The 21,546-nt window shown below is 36.9% G+C and overlaps 1 protein-coding gene across 1 annotated transcript in view; it reads left to right on the top strand.

Annotated features, from left to right (window-relative positions):
- Positions 1-21,546, top strand: part of KCNN2 (potassium calcium-activated channel subfamily N member 2) — a 71,523-nt gene that overhangs the window by 14,400 nt on the left and 35,577 nt on the right. Inside the window, exon 4 of the mRNA XM_086479517.1 lies at positions 6,949-7,367. Coding sequence (XP_086335643.1) covers positions 6,949-7,367 — 419 coding nt within the window. The remainder of the gene's footprint in view (positions 1-6,948; positions 7,368-21,546) is intronic.

The following is a 21,546-nucleotide window of genomic DNA, read 5'->3' as shown; positions in this document are numbered from 1 at the left end:
TTGACATGGTAGAAACTCCTGATTCAATCAGTTTAACCCAGTCAGTTACTGGTGGGTCTACTGAGTGTCTGAAATGAATATAGTAACCCTGAGTGGTGGACTTTTATTTCTGGACCTCTGATTTGTTTCAAAGGTTCATAAAAATTTGTACAACTAAATATCTCCCTGTTGATTACAAATCTGAGGAAGCTCAGCTGTGATTGTTCCAGCAAGAGTCCAAACTAAATTAAATTAGGAGGTTGTCTTTTGAAATAACCTTTTCAATAATGAAAATGAAAAAATATTTTGGTTTGGTATTAATTTTTTTTTTAAACCAGTCCTTTCTAGTAATAATAAGTTCATTATCTAATTCTTTTTATTTTGCTTTATATTTAGATGCTTGTGATGATTTCTTAGTTCTATGTATAATTACACGTTTCTCAGGGGGTTCCTCTTCTCCATAGCGTTGAGAAAGAAATCTTGATATCTTGGGCTGTCCCTTTTTTCCATTGTAGTCCTTGGATGTCAATTCTTAATGCTATTACCTGCATAGAAAGTTACTAGGTAGAAAGAAAGGCATTTTTAGGAGCATCTCACCTTCTTTGGGTCCCTGGAGCACATACATATATACGGACAGACCTATATGAAAAGACATTATGTATGTCCCAGCAATTGCTGAGTGCTATAATGGTCTTTTGGTGCTGTAGGCTGTCAGTGGGTTAAGCTATTTCACAGTTGTTTGAGATGAATGATAGTACTTGAAAATCTGGCCAGTACCATTTAAAAATATTGAGCAATGCCTCTGAATGTCTTTGGAGAGAGAAAGCTGAAAAGAATACTGTCAGTATGTGATTTAAAACAGAAGGGAAATATGGATAGGTGGATTTTAACTTTGTGTGCTTAGGCAGAATTTAACTCTGTGTTAGTTTCTGTGATCATAAATGTCCTTTCTTTGTAAAAAATCTCATAGAGTATTTGGGGTAGTTTTTTATGGTGATCTGAAGAACAGAGGTTAAAGAGAGACATGGACAAATCTGATAAAAGCATTGTTTAACACATAGCTGTTTTTTTGAAATGGTTGTTGTTATGTGTGGCCTATCAAAGTAACTAAGTGTGTTATTCAGATCTATTTTAATTTGACATTTTTGATGCTGCAGTTCTGAAAGTATGATTCACAAAGAGTATGAATGGTCTGAGCCTCTTTTACACATCATTTCCGGAGATGGCAAAGTTTAAACGCAGTCTTTGAGAGAAATATTTTGAGCTTGCTTAGCCACCAGCAGACATTAACATGAAGTTTTCTTTACCTACATTGATGTACACAGTGTTTACAGCAAAATATCAGTAACTATGAAAAACTTATTTTGCAAAGATATGCCGAATTTAAATGCATATACTATGCAAATAATCATTTTTGTGCTGAAGCTACACAATTCTCTGTTTAAATTGGCATTTTTATAAGGTGGGGCAGGGGGGGGAATGCATGTGTACATGTATAAGTGACAGAGCAGTCTAGCCCCTTTGAATGAACTAAGCATATTTCATTCAGAAGATAGCTGTATCCGTATCAATTTCTAATGACCTACTAGAAAGTTTGGGTTTAACTCTGGATGTAGGAAACATTCTGCAGAATATAAGATAGCCAAGCCCTCATGTAATTTTGTGAAAAACGTATTCGTTGCCTTCTGTGCTTTGCATGCAGAAGGTGTTTGACACCTCATGACTTTACCTATGACTTAAACCCACTGATGTCTCTGCTCCGTGGCGTTGTATCTAGAATGAGGAGTACAGCAGTGCTCAGGAACTCCTGCATATGCTCCAAGGTCAAGGAGAGGCCTTTAGATAATTTAGAGACCGTTACGTGCCTTCTGATGAAGGAAAAAGGCATTTTTCATCCCCTAGTTAGGGGGAACTGTCTTAAAGGCTTGAGATGTCTATCTCCCACCACCATATGGTTTTAAGTAATTTGTACTTAATGGGGTGCTCTGGGAAAATAACTTGACTGTTCGGAGTAGTGAGACAAAAGCAGTATCTTCTTCATCTCTGAGTTCCATAATGGTCTTTTTGGTTGTATGCATGATATTTTGGGGACTACAAACTATAGAAAAATGGTAACAAATTTTGGTAAATCAGCAGCCCTGCAGGTTATATTTTGCTACTGTGAATTATAGTCCCATCAGTTCTTTTATAAGGTCTAAGTGATGCCAGTATTTAACCATTTTTAATTTGGATTTTTAAATTAAACAATTGCAACAATATGTTTGTGAGTACAGTTGATACCCCTTCTGCAAGGAATGCTTCCAGGAGTACAGCTGATGATACTTTATCACTGTATATTGCTTCCTTTTTACTCCTGTGTTAACATATCCCCACAGTATTACAGCAAGGTAGTGATACAGTTTTCAGATTTTTCTTTTACACAGATCATAAAGGCATTTGTAGAAAATGGCTAGTTCCCTTGTTCTATGCATTCACCAACATCCTCTGACAGTCTGCTATGAATCTGTTTTGTCATAATAATGATTTACAAAATTAACTTCTTTTGTTTTAAGCAGCTTCAGGGAGTCTCTGATCTGTTGTCATTGTGTGCGATCTGTCTACTTTGAATGTGTTTCTCTCATCTGGTATTATATGAATTTAGGAAACTGTTTTGTAAATATACACATTCCTATATAAATATCTATAATTTTATATTTATTTTTATGTTTTTACTGTGTGGTATTACAAATATCCAGTTTATTTGAAGTTAAAGACGGATTTATGTCTTACATTTACATGCAACGTGCTGGAAATACATTACATAATTTCAGGTGAAAATAACTTTAAAATTTTTTTTATACACTGCAGACTTAGTAAAGGTATATGAGAGTTCTGCATTTGAAGAACCTTGCAGAACACTGGTGAAGTACTTGCATTAGATTTGAGGTGAATAATTATACTGAATGTACTGAGTAATTATAAGAAATTTGAATGCTGTGAACAGGTATAGCATCTTTGACCTTGATTGGCATTTGGCCTTCTCTGTGGAGCGCAGGACTCAATTCTATAGGAAGAGTTTGCTTGCTCTTTTATTACGTTATATTTTTATTGCTAGCTTCATTCTCCGTTCAAATGGGGAGTACTATCTTGATATTAATGCACGGTTATTATAACAGGATTGACTGAAAGCAGCTAAGAGGGTGTGTACATACCCTTTAAATTGTGCTGTTCAGCTATTCTTTCTCTTCTTTGTTCATTTACCTTCCTCTCTTTCCTAATAGGAAATGTGCCTAGCCAAGTACACTGGCATGCACAAACACATATATATCTTCCAAATTAAAAATGAAACTTGCATTTAGTAGGTTGCATAATTGCAAGTATATAAAATGTAGGTGAAATCCTGTACTAATTTCTGTGTCATTTCAATATGTCCCAATTTAATTGCTATTCACAGCCTGTTTTAGAGGCCCGTATTTGTTCCAGAGTGTTTGATATACATCACAGTTTGAATTTAGAGACAGAATTGTAAGGAAATCTTGCTCATAAATATAATTTTGAAATGTTAATGTTTTTATGAAATAGAAATGTTTGCACTGGATCTGTGATCCTTTGTGCCTTCTAGTTTTCACCTCCTAAATCTCATTATATGACAGCTAAAGATATCATGTTAAAATGTTTTTTTCCTTAGAAGAAATTGGCACAGCTGAGGTCAAGGGAAGTTGATAGGGACCTTCTGCATCTGCAAACATAACCCGTTTCACTGAACACTACTGAGAAACTTCCTTCTTTGTAGCATGTTAGGATTTCTTCTGATGACAGGTGAATATGTTATCATGTATTCCATAATGACTTGTTAAAGTTTTTAAACACTCAGTGATTAAATAACGTTTTCTTCTATGAAAATTGTAAGATCAAATTTAAATGCCTAAGTTTAACTCAGCATTCTTCTATTCTCATCTTTTAAATTGAATTAGTACTTAAGGTATAATTTTTCTTGAAATGTGTTCCTACATATAGAATTCTTTTTGAAATCTATGAAACATGGTGGGTAAAAAGGAAGGACAAAAGACCATTGCTTTTTTCAGCAGATTTCAGAACTTTGAAAGAAATTTTAAAACACTGCAAGTTTCAGATGTATTTGACATATAGATATATATCTGAGAATTGAAGTATTTAACTCTGTTGTTAATTTATTCTTTTCTTTGGAAACCCATACAGCATTTGAGAGGTTTGATATTATCTCTCTTTTTCAGTCAAGGTGATTACTATTCATCTGTATTCTGGTTGTTCTAAATACCTAGACCTCTTCATAACTGATGTAGCCCTTCTGTGATCTGACTGACAGCATTTACAGGCTGATCACAAGAATCAAATGCACTTGAGCCTTACTGTGTTTTGAAAGTTTGGCCCTTCATACCAAATAGTACATTTGCTAAGTGCAAACCAGCCCTTTTTTGGCAATACATACATACATAAATTTGCCTTCCAGTATCAATTTGCATATATAGCATGAGAAATTTGTGGAGTGACTATAGGTAAAGGAAAGTATATGTGTTCATGTTGCGTATATTGAATTCACTGAGTGTTTCTTTAGCTTAATTCAAAGACAAAGAAACTGTGTTTCTTTGTCTTTAATAGTATTACAGTGGAGGTAAGAATTAAAGCATGCTGGCTTGACCTTGGCCAGCTGCCAGGACCCCACCCAGCTGCTGTCTGATTCTCCTTCCTTGCCAGGACAAGAAGAGAAAATAAGATGAAAAATTGTGAGTTGAGATAAAGATTGGGAGATCCCTTATCAGTTACCAGCACTGGCAAAACAGACTCAACTTAGGGAAAATTAATTTAATTTATTGCCTGTTGAAAGTAGAGTAGGACGGTGAGAAACAACGACAAAAACTAGAACACCTTGCCTCACCCCCCTCTCCTCAGGCTCAACATCTTTGCTTCATTCCCAGCTCCTCTATCTTCTCCCCCATGAGTGGTGCAGGGAATATGGGGAATGGGAGTCTGTCCATGACAGTTACTCTCTACTGCTCCTTGCTCCTCATGCTTTTCTGCTGCTCCAGTGTGGGTTCTGTCCACGTTCTGCACCCATTCTGGCTAAACGTGTTCTAGCATGGGTTCTCCATGGGCATTAGTTCTTGTAAGGAGAATCTGCTCCAGTGTGGGCTCTCCACAGGTGGCAGTTCCTTCAGGAAACGTCCACCTTGCTCTCGTGTGGGGTCCTCCAGGGGCTGCAGTGTAGGTATCTGCTGCAGCATGGTCCTCTCCGTGGTCTTTAGGGAAATACCTCCTTCACCATGGTCCTCTCCATGGGCTGCAGGGAAATCTCTGTTCCAGTGCCTCCCCCTTCTTCTCTGACCTTGGCATTTCCAGGGTTGTTTCTCACACTTTTTTCCCCTCACTTCTGACTGCCTGGGCAGCATTTTGCCCTTTCTTAAATATGCTTCACTGATGAGCTCAGCTATGTCCTGCAGTGGGTCCATTGCAGAGCAGCCCCTGACCTTTTCTCACAGACACCACCCCTGCAGCCCCCTGAGTACCATAACCTTGTCAATGACGCCAGATACAGTAAGGTGGAGGGAAAGAACATAAAGGGATGAAAAACAGGTCCACAAATACAGACATTTTTGTTTTGTTTCCTACTATTAACTTTTTTATTTCTTTTAGTATCAGTTCAACTACAATAAAATTAATTTGTAGTTATCCCTTTTCTGAACAAATGTTTGGAGCAATTTTCTGAAAGACAAACTGAATGTATTGGGAGGAGGATGTAGTATATGTTTTCGATCTCTAAAAAACATAACAGAGAGATCAGGCTTGTATTTTTAAACTCTTGAAAGATGGAAATGGGCAAAGAGCAGTGCAGTTGGGTATTTTTTTGGCTCTGTATATGGTATGTAGCGTGCTGATGATACTTTTCTTACGTTAAGGAGTGCATTCTTTGTGTACTTTTCCTTGTCACCTATTATTTTTGAATAATCTAATTTTAAAAATCCTGCAAAAGTATTTTTGTTTCATCTTACCTATTTACTGAACAACCTTGTTTAGATTTGGGCTATAGTTGAAGTGATGAGATGGTCTTCTCCTGTCACTGAGGTTGTGTCTTCTTTGTCATTATAGGTCATGTTCCTTTTGGAAAAGTTGCCATTTAAAACTTCTTGCGTACCTCTACACACTACTAGTGACAAGTACTGTTTGATTAAGTATTTATTTAGTGAATCATCAGGAACATAATTTATTATACTGTGTGAAATGTTTCAGTTCCTTTGTTCCTGGGTGGCAAACTGAAAGCTGTGACTGTGCAAGAACCAACATGTGTATTTCATTTTTAGCTGCAAGTAGACATCACCTGGCTGCTGGGCTACTCTGATATTTGCCGCCTTTGCTTTTCAGATTTTTAGCATATCTTTTTGAGTCTTTGTGCAGCTTCTCAGGTAGTTTTGCATCCTACATTGGTCTGTATAGGTGCCTGAAGCTTGAAGAAACCTTGAATAGTTCTACAGAAGCTATAATATCACCCTGGCTGAAGCATGGATTTGCTCTTGGACAGGCTTAATGTTGCATCTTAGAAAGTATTTTAAATTTGTAGTTTAGATACCCATCCTGAAAACACTTTCTTAATTTTTCCTTAATTTTATGAATGTAGAGTAAGCAAGTGATTTTTGAAGGGACAAGGCTTAATTGGTCCAGAGTTTTGTTTCATCAGAAATGACAATTAAAGAAAATATGAGGAATTGTTAGTAAATAATATGTGAAAATTCGGTTTCATGTACAGTTTTAAAAATAGTGCATGAAAAAATTCTTTTTGTTTTAACTAGAGTTATGTTTCACTTCATAGTGATGTAGTAATGTCATTTTCTGAAATGGCATATTTATTTTCTTGTTAGTAGTCATTGGCAGCTCTGAAAACTATGGGATTTTAAAATGGAATTATAACAAGGTTTATTAATGACGTACTAAAATTAACCTTATATTTTATTATTTCAGTTGTTCATGGTGGACAATGGAGCAGATGACTGGAGAATAGCCATGACTTATGAGCGTATTTTCTTTATCTGCTTGGAAATACTGGTGTGTGCTATACATCCCATACCTGGGAACTATACATTCACATGGACAGCCCGGCTCGCCTTTTCTTACACTCCATCCACCACAACAGCTGATGTGGATATTATTTTATCTATACCAATGTTCTTAAGACTATATCTTATTGCCAGAGTTATGCTTTTGCATAGCAAACTTTTCACTGATGCCTCATCTAGAAGCATTGGAGCATTAAATAAGATAAACTTCAATACCCGTTTTGTTATGAAGACTCTAATGACAATATGTCCAGGAACTGTACTGTTGGTTTTTAGTATCTCGTTATGGATAATTGCTGCATGGACTGTCCGAGCTTGTGAAAGGTAAGGTTGTTTTGTTTGTTTAGTTCTTTCTGTCTCTTTCTATTTTTCTCTTTTATTTTGCCTCTTCAGTTTTGGATTCAGGGGACCTAAATATTTAATGGAATGGAGCTTCTAGGTCCTTGGTATTTTGAGTGTTGTTTGGGTTGTATTCCATGTCACAGATTGTCAGGAATGCTTTTGCTTTTAATATGAAGGACTTCCTCAGAAAGGTTTGTGCCACTGTTTACTGTAGGATTGTAGTTTGATTTCAGTGTAATTTTGGTGTTTTGATATAACTTTAGGTATGTTTGCTAAAACACAGTGGACAGATATCATAAAATGTCTTTAGGAATAGTTGTTGATATTCTGCATTGATATCAGCTTTCATTTATTTTGTTTGTAAGTTAATGTTTGTAAGATAAAATAGCCATGTAAAATTCCAAAGGAAAATGTTTGGTTTTCTTTTCATTTGAGTTTTATTGTGCTGAAAAAAAAAAAAAGGAGTGCAAAATATTGTTGGGGGGGTTGGCAAGATCAAAAAAGGGGAGCAGGCAGAACAATTACGGTAATATAATTCTCTTTTCTCCTCCTAAAAATCAGAAAAAGTGCATTTGGGAGTCAGACTTTCATTCATTTCAGCTGGTTATCCAACCTCCCTGTCCCACAGACTTCAGTATAGATGCAGAATAAATGGCTATCAGTGCTGACAACTTGAAATTGAATTTCTCAAACATAGCTTTAACAAAAAAGAAATGATCTTCTGATTGGATAGGATTGCTTAGGAATATGAGATAAGTTAACTTTTAAGGAGACAATTAGGATGATTATTTATGAAAGATTTAATGCCTGGGATAGCTCTTGGATCCTGGGATGAATTTCTTCTTAAGCTAGAAGATCTTCAATGTATTTAAGGCATTTCTGCTGCTGGTTGTTGACCATTTTGTTTTTTCTTTTCCTTTCCATGTCTGCCCATTTTAGAAACAGTTTAGGGGAGTTAGTTGTGATAACTAGCTGATTTAAATCAGCAGTTAAATTGCACACCAGCTGTTATGGCTATGTTAGTTTGGAATTTACTCCTTGCATTACTTCTCGATTTGTTACAATTTAAAATAGCTGGTCTTACAAACTGAGTGTAGAGATCATGTTGATGTTGGGGTTTTTTTTTTGTTAAAATTGCCAGAATTGTGGAATGTAGTTTGTTACAGTAGAGGCTTTGTTTCGATGTTGTTTCCTCATGTTGTAGCAACACTAATCATTTAAGAATGTTCTGAAAATGCCGTGTTAACAGAGACATATTACAGTTCCAAAATATTGCCCATAGTGGCAGCAAACGGAGCACCCTAGATATCAACTCAGTCTATAAGAGCTGTATTTTAATAAGCATGTTCTCTTTCAGATGTAAAGCCTCTCCTCTTTGTCTTACATTCTTCACCTCTGTTCCCGCCAGTTTTCTTTCAACAGAATTACTGCTAAGGAATTCCTGAGTGTTTACTCAGGCATTTCCAGATTGTCACTTGTGAAGTGGCTCTGAATAACTTCAGCATGCGTTATTGTCACTGTTTTACATATCACTGGTTAATGATCTGCATTATTCGTATTCTTATTCTTCTTATTCTTATTCTTATTCTTATTCTTATTCTTATTCTTATTCTTATTCTTAATTTAAAAGTAGCATTAAATACTCATTGTGTTATTAACTTTTTAATAGATGCACATTCAAAATAAGTTTGTAAAACTTGAGCCTCTCAGTGAGTGAAAGTTACTGAAAAATATTAACTACTGTCTGATACATGTTTGTAAAATACATTTATTTGTTAGTATAAAAACTGCAGGACAAGAATGTATAGTGCATAAGTAATACTAAAAGTAAAAAAACCCAAAGACTACCTCACCCATTTTCCAATCAGAGAGAGTGAAGACAACACTATCACAAAGTTTTGATTTTATGAGCTTGTTTATTTCCATTTAAAAACTAAAGGCAGTTCTGCACCACTGTGATCCTGGGAAGAAGCTTATTTGTTTGGTCAGGTACACTAAACTCAGGGTTGCAAACAAGGCTGAATTTTCTTCAGCTCTGCTAAACTAGTAGTGGATTTTCCACGTTTTAATTTGCAGTTGCTGTCCTTGAAGTGACTGTAATGGTTTGGACAGTAAGCTGGATAGCCACTGACTCTTCTAAAATCGAAACAAAACACAACTAAAAGCAAATTAAATATTGAAGTGAGTATTAGATTAGTATGTCTCTAACATAATTACCTTCTGTCAGTGGAGTCCAGTCCAAGATTATATTCCTTTACATTTAACAGAATTGTTAATTTTTTGTTTCAAAGACACTAAAAGAGATATATTTTGGCCTTGGGAATTAGATACTTCTGTCATTCATGCTACTTGCAAAGCCAGTTTTGCATGTTTTGTCTCATATTTTCCCTTGAGGGAATATGTAAGTATTTTCTCAACTGAATGATGCTGGCTCTGGATTTCAGGTCCTAAATAGTCCACCAAAAACCTGTAGATACATAACCGGTAGTACATTTTTAAAAAAAGCTCTCAGAAGAATGCTTTTAACACTCTGACATCTGAAGTTAAACATCCCTTTTTGTATAGCTGGAGACAGGTACAATAGCCATTTATCATGGGAAAGGACGAATATAGCCACTGAATGCATTTTGTGCTCTCTAGAGGTCATAGTGCTCAGAAGATGTCTCCTGAGATCTTAATGACTTTGATTTGTTCAGTAGTTAAAACTTTTTAGTTTACACAAATAAAAACATTTCTTTCATCTGCTCTTCAGTTGATTTTTTTTTTCCTCAGTTTTAACTAGAGGGAGTCTTTATTTGTTGGAATAGACTATTTTACGTACACTAAATGATCCTGAAAATAAATGTTATCGGTAGAAGGGGTATTTGCTATTCTGCTTGACACTGTACATGAAATACTAGTGAATTTTCATACATTTAGCAGAAACTAGGAATTAGGCAGCAGTCTGGCGGCTTTGTTTTGGTGAGGGGGCATTTACATGAATGGAATTTGGTGGCATTAAACAGTTCTCAGCATCACCGTAACACCAAGCTCTTTAAATTATGTTACACAGTAGTTTTACATAAAGCTTTCTACTAGCAGTTTTAGTATTTCTTCAGTGTATTAAATCAGTTAGCTGGCCATCCAAATTGGAACAAGATGATGGTGATAAGATTTAATAGTTTAAAATACTAAAATTTTGGAATGGGGATAACATTCTCGTGCTATTCCGTGTCCTCAGTTTGGGGGGAAGTTGCAGTAGGCAGTGTCCTTTCTGTGAAGTTGTGTGTACTCAGCAAAAGCTGTTTCTGCTGAATGACAGCCTGGTTTTGAGACTGTTGTTCTATTCAAAGTCAGATTTTTCTCATTGCAGGAAGTCCTGGGAATAGGAAGGGAGATTTGGAAGCACCACATTTCATAGTGAGGAAGGTAACATGAAAGAGCATCGTTATCCATCTCTCTGAGGAAAATCCTGTAGAGACAGATTATGGTTTGAGGCAAGCGAGTTGTCTGCCTGAATAAAGACTTCACTGTTTTAATGGTCATCTGACTGATCACTTGGTGTACACTGAACTAAGGCAGGACATGTGTCTTTCTCAGTGCCTTACTGGCTGTATTGTTAGCTCCTAGAATGCTAATTATAGCAAGTGACACTTTGGGTTGGTGAGCAAGGTATTTTCCAGGATTGCAGTTTAAGGTCATCCATGAGGGCAGAATGTGGTAGAGATAATGGTGGTGGACAGCCAGCTGAGTATAAATGGGTTGCTAGGGGTGCAGAGTAATCTGACTGAGGGAGTTTGGGAGGAAAAGGTAGGGAAAGCACGGAAGTGTTGCTGTAAACTCTTGCTTTTTTGTTGCTCAGATTTTTATGTCTGTTTACATAGGTTTTAATATCTGTTGTTTCGTTGTGACCATCAGTACATTGCTGTCTGTCATGTGTGGGCTTCATAGTGAAAATCTAAATTTTTTATTAGATCTAACTCAATAGATGTTTGTGTTTATAACACGATCTAGAATACTTATGAATATGTTACTTTCTTATATGAAGTATGGGCCCTGTAAGCAGATTACTTTTTGCAGTCTCCCATACTGATCTTGTTACTGAAATAGCTCTGTGCATGGTCATCAGTTGTTTATAGTAGTTAAAACAGAAATATTTGGTTTCTAAAAAAAAAATAATAAGTATAGCATTGTGTCGTTGAAAAGTCTGACAAATTTGCTTCTGCTGTGAGAAGTGTGCTGCTTTTCTACGTTGTGTAGAAGGTAGTCACTCTTCTGGACCTTTTATTTTTTCTGTGCAAAGGAAGAAAGAACCTTGTCTTCTGAGTGCACACATGGCTGTAACATCAGGACAACATGAGCCACATGTGCCCATGTTACCCTGTTGTATGTACAGAACAGCTCATAACACGTGTCTGGAAATACTGTAGATTTACAGAAGCAGAACAGAATAGAAGTGGATTTTCTGCTTCCCTAGTGAGCACATTTTTGGCACAATTTTTGGTTCTGTTTGTACCTCTCTGTAACTTCTGGCAGTGAAGTCAGCTCAGATTGAGCAGTTTGTTTGGTCAGCGTTTATTCCTCCCATCAGCTTCTGCTCTGTATTCTTTCCTCGCTTTAACAAAACCAAAACGAACTAACCAAACAAAACCCACCAAAAATAAAAATCCATCTGTGTGTGAAGGTGAAATCCTTTTCTGCTCTCTGCTCACTCTTGTTTTCTACAAATAAATAAATATCTATTTTAATTATTGGAAATATGATGCCACCACAAAGTGTCCAGTAAGCAGCTCACACATGACAACTGCTAGGCAAATGTTAAGGATTCATTTGATACAAGCAGGTGGATGCACTGAGACTGTCAGTTTTAATTGATGCAGGAAAAGATGGTTCTTAGCTGTCTTAATTTCCTTGCAGTGTGTGTTTGACTTCTTCGGCTGGCTTGAGGACCTTATCTGAGGCTGTACACTGCACGTATAATCTCAAGGGCACACTGCACTGGAAATTGCCTTTAGCAGTCTGTGCAATGCCAGTGTGAAGATTCTTGCTAGTAGTTTAAAAGAAATAAACAAACAAACCAAGCTTGGGTATTTAGTTTTAAACCTATTTTTAGTCCCAAAGCTCACAAGCAATGACATTATTTTTTTTCTAGCTAATATTTCTAATTACTATCAATGGATCAAATAATATTTGTGTATTGACAGTGATGCCTGTTTATCACAGTTCTTTACCATCTCTTGGCTTACAGAAGCTAAAATGTGCTACCTGCAGTCGGGTGTCTGCAGTGGTGGCAAAAGTTAAGTGTTAAATATTCAACACAACAGTGATCAAAGATGACCCATCATCATCTGGACTTGAATCTGTACTATGAATGAATGATGCTCTGCCTTCTAGTCTTAATTCCTGGTTTTGCAGACTGAGTAGATTAACTATAAATGTTAGGTTACTCTTCTATAATATTTACATCTCGTAACAGCTTGTAACTTAAAACAGCTGTAACTGGTTGCGTTTTCATTGCAAATGTTACCAGTAGACATCAGATACATTGTTTTTTCAAACAATGAAGGCAATGAGGGAGTCTATCACAGAAGTACATGGGTGAATGTCTGATATATGTCATGGAGATCCAAAAAGGAGCAATTGATCCAAATAAAAAATTGGTTTGCTAGGTGTAACCGGAAGGATTAATAGCTAAATGATGTGTTCTTCAGCTGCTTGGAATCAAAACAGTTTATGTACATTTAATGGAGGAAGAAGAGACACCTTTTCATGGAGGCAGCTGTGCTAGGTTAATGGTTAAAGTCGATGATCTTAAGGGTCTTTTCCAACCTAAACAATTCTGTGATTCTGTTCTAATCATGTAGACTTTAATAGCTATTCTTTTAAATGCATATTTTCCTTCCCTTTGGAACAATGCTGTTTGTGTATTCTCAGCAAAAGGATTTTGGGAATACAAGTAAGAACACATTCTTAGGTTGGTTTGGATTTATAGAATTATTCTTATGGAAAGTAACAATAACAGTAACTCAGTGGATATAGTCATCCCTTGACAAAAATTTATCAAGCCAAGATAGGTCAATGTTTCTCTAGTCCAAAAATAGCAGACCCAGCTTGGGGAAAGGGCATGCAAAAGACAAAAAGTTTAAAAACAAGCACAAAAAAGTCTCCTTGCTTACTTAAAAAAGATCTTGTATCTGTTTTTCAGGGTCATCTAACTAAAGCAGGAAAGCTTTTTTTTAGGTTAAGTTACCTTTATTTACAGAGGACTTATATGTACAACAATTGTACGAGAACAAAATGAAGTGGAAAAGCTTATGTATGGTTCCAAGGCCTCATAAGAATGGTGAGCAAAGTGAAAACTATTTCTGTAAATGCACAAGTCTGAAGAGAATGAGAATACCTACAAAGAGGTCCTTACCTGCTTTCAAGAACAAAATGCTTTGTTATTTTTTTTTTCATTAATCTTGAATCCGTAAAACATAATTCAGGGAACGATCTTTCTTCTGTTCAGCAAGAATGGTTGTACACGCTCCAAATTCTTAGATAGATAAGAGAGCAATTTATTGACATTTTTTGGTCATTATTTCATTGCTGGATCCAAAGATATATCCTCTGGTCCTTGCATTTTTAAATGCAGTAGTTAATTTTTTTCCTCCATATTTTAACCAACAACTTAAACTATTCAGCATATTTTCCTTCAAAAAGAGTCAAAACTGTTTGAAAGTCCTCAGAAAATGTGATCATACTAAAGAAGAAATCAATTTCTTAGCACTTCAAAATATAATTTGTTGTTCCAGTAGCTTAGTGTATTTGAAAAATGCACCTTGAAATAGGGAATTAAGTTTTACTACTGGTTTTCTTTTACTTCTTGATTTGGATATCAGGCCACAGTGAAGAATTTGGATCATGGTTGACACTTCAGTGCTAATAAATGGGTGATACGCTGACTGAACTCTGACCTTAGACATTAAAGAATTCCTTTTATTGGGAATTTACAATTCAGTCCTAAAAATTCAATTCTGTAAGGTCAATTACAGGAGCTAGTTAGGGTGGAGAATCGCACTGTTTAAAGACTTTAGTGGTTATATGGATGGAAAAATTGGAAGATGCTTTTAAAATATTTTATATGTTCTTTATTTTCCTTTTCTGAGCTCCTCCCCCTTTTAATTTGTTGTCTCAATACATGCAGATCTTTTTTTCTTGGGTATTTTTTTTTGCCTTGAAAAGTTCAAAATCAGCTACAATTTTTGCTAGTACTCTTGTTGAGATAGTAAGTGATTTGCAGCAAATCAGTAGTAAATGTTGCAGGGACATCACCCTAGTGGCCAGCCTATGCTTAGAACTTCTGCTTAGGGATATACTTGGGGAGCACAGCTCACCAGACAAATCTTTACTGCCAGTAGGTCCCATAGCTTTACATATTTACAGGTTACTTTTGGTTTTAGCAGGTAATTTGGTACTATTTAGTTTACGCAGAGCGGAAAAAGCCTTATATTAAAACCACTTATTCAAAGGAGGATCCCCAACAGTGTTTCCTTTAGTACAGCTCAGTTAGGTACACAAGCCCATAATCCCTATGGAAACATTTGATATTTAAACCTGCAACAAAGTTTAGCAGCAATTACAGAGAGCCCTAATTCTGTGTGGTGCTGCAGACTAATGCCAGCTGAGTGGAAAGGTCCCATCACCAGCCCTTCTGCATGTTGTTGAGATATTATATCAGTGTTGAGTTTAGAAATGGCAGCTTCTTTCTCTTAGTGGGAGTGGAAAAGGACACAGCTCTGACTGCATGACTTGATCTATATTGTAAGAAATTAATACTACCAAACTGGAGTTGTTTATGGCAGGGATTAGGGAGACTTACAGGGACATGACACCCCCCGGGGCAGTCTGTGAGATGAGCACGCTTGTCGCATGCAGCTCTCCCTGAAGAGTGAGACCAAAGGTTGCATCTGTTCACTTGCTTTCTGTCTTGCCCTTAGTATTTCTTTTTAAAATGGTTTTATATATAGAAAAAAAAAAAGATTGTTAGTCAAAGGAAAAGTGATGAAGTGGTAGAGGGAGGGACCTAGGGTGTTCTAAATTCAGAGACAAAGCTCTGCCCCATTTTGGCCTAAAACATAGGAATTCTCATATCCTGTTACTAGTATTTGTGTAAAGCTTCAATGGTATTTCTGGACTGAAATACAGACACCTTTTTCACTTTTATTTATACTGGTTTATTTTAAATATTTTTATAAAAATACCCTACATTCTAAAATTCTAAAATGTTTTAGACATTCGTATTTGGGTAACCGAATCAGAAGGAGTGCATTATGATTTGTTTTTCAATAGAACCTTGTTCTCCTTTTTTACTCCATCATAATCAGTGGGGTGTGTATGTGCTCCTGGGATCTCAGTGTTCTCAGATCTGCAGTGCTCACTAACAATGAATTTGGAGTTAGGGCTGTGATACGTGACTTACTTTCTTAATCTTTCAACTGTGCAAGTGTTGGTGTGCGTTAATCACCTACACTCATGCTTCCAAAACCAGTGATGTTATACTCATTCGGAGCTTGTAGGCTGATCAATCAAGAACATTCCTGAATTAGAAAATAGAACATGAATCTACTTGCGGTTATTTTTCTCTAAAACAGACTCATATCCAATATTTGGTTTTGAGCCTTGTTCTGTGTTAAATGAAATACACTGGCAAAATTCCTATGGTTTTCCACAAGAATGATTCACTGAATTGCAGTATGTTAATGGAAAACTGAAGCTATCAGTCCAATGTGAATTGGACGAGTATCTTGGATTATTTGTGTTGCAAGCTTCTGGGTTAGGGGCTGTCTTTGTTCTGTGTTTGCATACTGCTTAGCATGGTGGTATCCAGGAATGACACTTATATGTATGATATTGCAGTACTAATAAATGTAATAATTTCTAGTGAAGAAAAAAGGGAGCTAAACACTTCTGAAAACTTGTGATGTTCAGATGAAGATGAATGCCTTCATGTGTTGATATAGCAGTTTAAGATGAATTGTTCAGTTTTGATTGATGCCAACCATGCTGACCGCTTGCGCTGAGAACACTGCCCAGAGAGGAGTAACACCCTGCTGGCTGGCTTGTTTTCCCCGCAGAGTCTCACTGCCTGAAGTGGAGAAGGCTGAGGTGAGAGGCTCTGTAGTCTCACTTGTAGAGGGGAAGCTACGTTCATGTCAGTCTGGTGGTGGGATCTTGAGATCCACTATCTAGTAGGGTCAGTCAACTGTACTTCTACTAGGTGTGTGCAGGGACTGTGCACAGCACTATGCTGCAAACATACATCAGGTTGAGCTGGAGTGGCCTGGCACAAAACTGGAATCTCTGTGCTATACTTTGATTTATGATATCTGTGACGCAGTGCTTAAGTATTATGACAGCAAAAGAGACCAGTCCCTGATCACTGGGAAGGTGCAATGAAGGTAAAAAGTACTCCAAATGTCCCAGAGTAGCAGCAAGCTGAACGGGATATGAACAGAAACAGTAATACTTGGTGCCACCGCCACAGGGCTACAGCTTGCTTTGGAACCTGGTGCAAAATCTGTGGAAGCCAGTGGACTTGCATTGACTTCAAGGCTTTTGATGATAGAGCTAAAGTGACTGCATCTTGACTGTGTAATCATGCAAATCATGCCCAGTTGTTGGGATGAGCCTTGAGTATAAACTTAAGTACCAGTTGAACGAGTTGGTCTGAACATACGTTTTGCAATGCTGGGAAAAAAGTCTGCAACCACCGTTACTGTCATCGGTGTGCATGAAAAGCAATGCTATCATCACCTTGGAATATCTACCTCAGTGTGCATTTGTGTGAGAGAGAAACAGGAAGGGAGAAACATGGCTGGCAATAACTATAAATGAAACAGCCATTCTGTTTTTTTGTTGTTGTTTTTAAAAGATTTATTTATGCCATTAATCCACTAAATATTTACAAATAACTGACTTGCAGAAGACTACTTGCAAGGTGAAAATAGCAATAAAAACCAGTGCTGTCTTTGAAACAATAAAACATATTGTAATACATAAAGAAGAAATGACAGAATGATTAAAGATGTAACTGTGGGATAGAAGATTTTTATTAATGTTAATGTAGTCTTCTCTGATAACCATGATCACCTAGAAGTGTAAACAAATTATTCACTTAATATAGATTGAATAGGATTCATATTTTGGGTATGCTAGGACTGCAAGTTTGTGTCCCAGTCTTAGGAGTGCAATGATGTATTGTTCACCAGTGCTTATTTTGTTATGATATCTTAATAAAGCAGGCTGTGATCATGTTAAAGAGTATTCTTAATAATTGTAAACTTGAGTAAATACAAATGTAGTTACATAGCATTTGTTTTGTCTCATTGGACAGGCTGTTTGAGTTGTAGGCAACTTTGGAGTACAAAGCAGAAAGGTTTTAAAAACCTAGGAATTGAGAGTTGTGTGGGCTGACCAACTGAACATATTCTTTCAAAGATCAGGATGTTGTAAAAGATTAGGATACTGAAAACTAGCTTTTCCAAAGCCATGTCTGCAATCCAGGGGTTTTCACTTGCTACAGCTATGCTTTAATTTTGTTGCCTGTAATGCTGTGGCCCCTTTTTTGGGGCAGATTATTTGGTTATCTTCAGCAGGTGCAAAGACACTCTGCAAGCAGGGTGTGTCTGGCTTGATAGTGCAAAGCAATTATTACTTACTAATGCACCTGAAAGCTGTCTGGAATTTAGTGGACTACTGGATTAAACAGTAGGACACTCACCACCCCAGTAAGATACCAAAAAAGCCTTTGCTGGCCAGGCAGGCATGAGCTAGGTGGTGAAGGTCTGGCCTCCACAGCCTCCAGGGACAGTCCTTTGTGCTGCCACCTCTTGCTATGCTGCTGGCTTTGATGATCCTCCCTGGGCCCAGGCAGACCAACCAGCTTAATTGGCCTTCTCTTTTTTTCTTTTAGGACTCTGTATACCTTTTAGGACTTTGTATACCTTTTCACATTGTGGTTTTACCTCATGAATCCTTGAGCTACTAACCTTCCTCCTCAAGTGGAGGGGGTGTAGTTCCTTCTAGATAGAGTAAAATTTAGTGATTATGACCCAAGGCAATGCTATCGTATGCTTACTCATTTTGGAACATATTCTTCATTTGCAGAAAATTAAACATTTGCATCTTGCTGCTTGAGCAGAGTAGCTAACTTCCATTTTATTTCATTCTTGTATCTTTGGTTGGGTGTTTCTTTCTTAGGATCAATAGCAGACCAAAGATAAAAAGGACACAAAGTAATATGCTTCTTGTCATTGCACAGTAGAGCAAACAGTTAAGTAGAGATGTGACTGAAAATCTTTAAAAGTTTGAGGCTCAGCTATCAAAACCTGTGCAGGTTCAAGCTGTGACCTGGTGGTCTCATGCTCTCATAAGCTAAGTCAGCCTGAGCCATGAAAATCTATGTTCAGGAATGGGTAGTGATTGAATAACTGGTGTTAAATCATCTAGGGGTTAACATTTCTGCAATATGGAAGTATCATTTTTTTATAAGACTTAAACCAGTGCCTGATTATTATCTTTAGTCTGTGTCTCTTTCACAAACATGGGAGATAATAATATAAAAAAAGCCCAAACCCCTAGAAAGAGTACCTTGTCTTTGCTTGCAAAAAGGACTATTAGCCAGAAATGCTTTTCTGCCCTTAGTTTCTTGCATATTAGCTGTCTGTGTGTTTTTGAAATGAAACGAAACAGGCAGTCAAAAGACATTGTTGGCCTAGCTGACTGTGTAAAAGTGTTAAACAGAAGTTGATGTAAAAGGAAGAAAAAATATTTTAGTCCCATTGCAGCTTGATGCTGATTGACGGGAGAGGAGGATTTTGGCTGAGCATGTTTTACTTTTTTGGCTTGTTTTCTACTACTGCCACCTCTCTAGTAGGTAAAGGGTGGGTATAGGACATGACATCTAAAGAGGAGAAGCTGCTCCCTCAGTCCTGCTCTGGAGAAGAGTATGGAAGAGCATGGAAGTATTTTAGTTAATAATCAGTCGTGTCAGAAGGGTAAATGGCTTTGGTTTTAATTCAGTATTTGACTGTGGTACATCTGAGGGGGAAAGTTAAACATGGGTTTATAAAATGTTGCACACCAGCTGCTGGGTTTGCAGTGGGGCGGTGGTATGAGAATGTGGAGTTTACTCTGGTGCGGATGCTGTTTGGCAGGTGCATCATCAATTCGCTGCTTCAGGCTTGCTTTTGGTAATTACAGAGGGGTGACGTTAATCTTTGTCCCATCTCCTTTGTCCGCTGCATTCTTTGTGGTTACTGAATAACCTAAATTTATCAGTTGTGTGGATGTTTAGTTTAATTTGCTCGACCTGGGAGTTGTCCAGAATGTTTTCATTTCTGGCCTTATTGTCAGTCCAGGACCATATATTTCTGGGCATGCGATAGCACATGTGGGAAATGACCTTGCAAATGATTTACATTAAGTAATAGTCTTCTAATAAAAATTACTTATCTCTGTACTGAATTTCAGAGAGAAGATACTTGATGTTCTAATTCCTTGAGTTAAAGTTGATCTCTTATGTTATTTTATAGTTTAAAGAATGCAGTAGATGTAACCTGCAAAGCTTCCTACCATCTCAAATCAGAGTGGTGCAACGTTGGCTGAAATTGAACAGTGAGATTTCAGATCAAGTATTCATGCCCAAATGTCTTTTCTTTCTGACTTTGTTTTTAATCATTCATCTTTTCAGAAAATCATCATACACCTTCAAACTAATGAGCTTCTAAAATTGTAACCTCAACTGTTTAAACTTTGGTGTTAAATTGCAGTCTTTCACAGTAGATTCTTTCCAAGGTATTCAAAAGCAAATTATATGTTACATTTAGTTAATTTACTGCCAAAGACACTTGTCAGCTCTCAGTAATACATGCAGCATTAATTTTATTCCTTTTCCAAGCTTACCAGTGTTTAGCAAAAGTTGTGCATGATAATTCTTGATAATACTGCTTTTAGAGTAGTATTTGCTCAAACAGTTGAATCTCCTTGCAAGTAGATTACATTGGTTGCCTTCCTTCTTCTTTGTATGCTGGGAGGCAGGAGACCTGCTGACACAATCAGTGTACCACAGCAGGACACTGTTGTCCTTCAGTGATTGTATTTCTGATGGCAAGGAGTATTATTTCTTTTCTTTTTTGGAAAATGAGATCTAGCACAGATAATTGGACAAGAAGCAGATGCCATGGACTGATGTTCTAATGTCTGCTGGAGATGCCACAATCTGCACCAGGAACTATTCTATCATTTCGTTTTCGCTTTCTTTCAAAGGAAAGTAAAAATTTAGACTAAAATAATGTTAGCGTGTTTTTAATAGGATCAACCCTAATGCTTTGTTGTTATTCAGGTAACCAGCAGTAGTGCTGTTGGTAGTAAAGAACATTGAAGTGAAGGTTTTAGTATACCAACAAAAGTATGTTAAATGTATACAAATAATTTATAAATGCACAAAAGTATTAAAAAGGGAAAATTTTAGTGGAAATGCCATTATTTAATGATATAGAAGATGTTCTGCTTGTTAAAGCATGAAATAGAGTATCCATCCTACCGTTCTGTTGTGACCTTGAACAAGAGCACTTAAGCTCTCTATGTCTTTTCCATGGAGAGAAGTATGTTTACTGTTATTGTTTGGTGTGGTGTCCTTATACTGAATAACAGAATAATTTGAACTTCCTCAGCAAAAAGTCCTACTAAAGTATGATCGCAGTGCTAATGTACAACTTAGGAATAAAGTGGTCCCAACTCTACTAGAATGAGACACACATCTTCTGTTTAGTTCAGTGTCTAGTCCTCTTCTTCCTGTCCTCATCTTCTCTGAGTATCCCTGACTTGTTTATTCTTTAATGTCTTTGACTTTTGTTAATGGAATAAGATGTCTTTGACCTGTAAGCTGGAGGTCATTACTCTTTTAAAATGAGGGGAATCCCCCCCCAGATAGTCTCTGTTATCCTTTGCGATGCTCTCAATTTATAATCTCAGATACTTTTTATGAAGCAGGACAGCTGAAGCAGTTAAGATACAAAAAAAGCTGTAGCTCTGCAGTCACATTTGGAGCTCTACAACTGCCTGTGATTTTTTATTTTTTTTCGGTTGGATTCAGTTTCTGTTGTATATCTAAAGTCTTACAGAAGGCCAGTTCTGC

The sequence above is a fragment of the Leptosomus discolor genome, chromosome Z (genome assembly GCF_034619465.1).
Source record: "Leptosomus discolor isolate bLepDis1 chromosome Z, bLepDis1.hap2, whole genome shotgun sequence".
Classification (NCBI taxonomy): Eukaryota; Metazoa; Chordata; class Aves; order Leptosomiformes; family Leptosomidae; genus Leptosomus; species Leptosomus discolor.
This window is presented reverse-complemented; position numbering and strand designations above follow the sequence as displayed.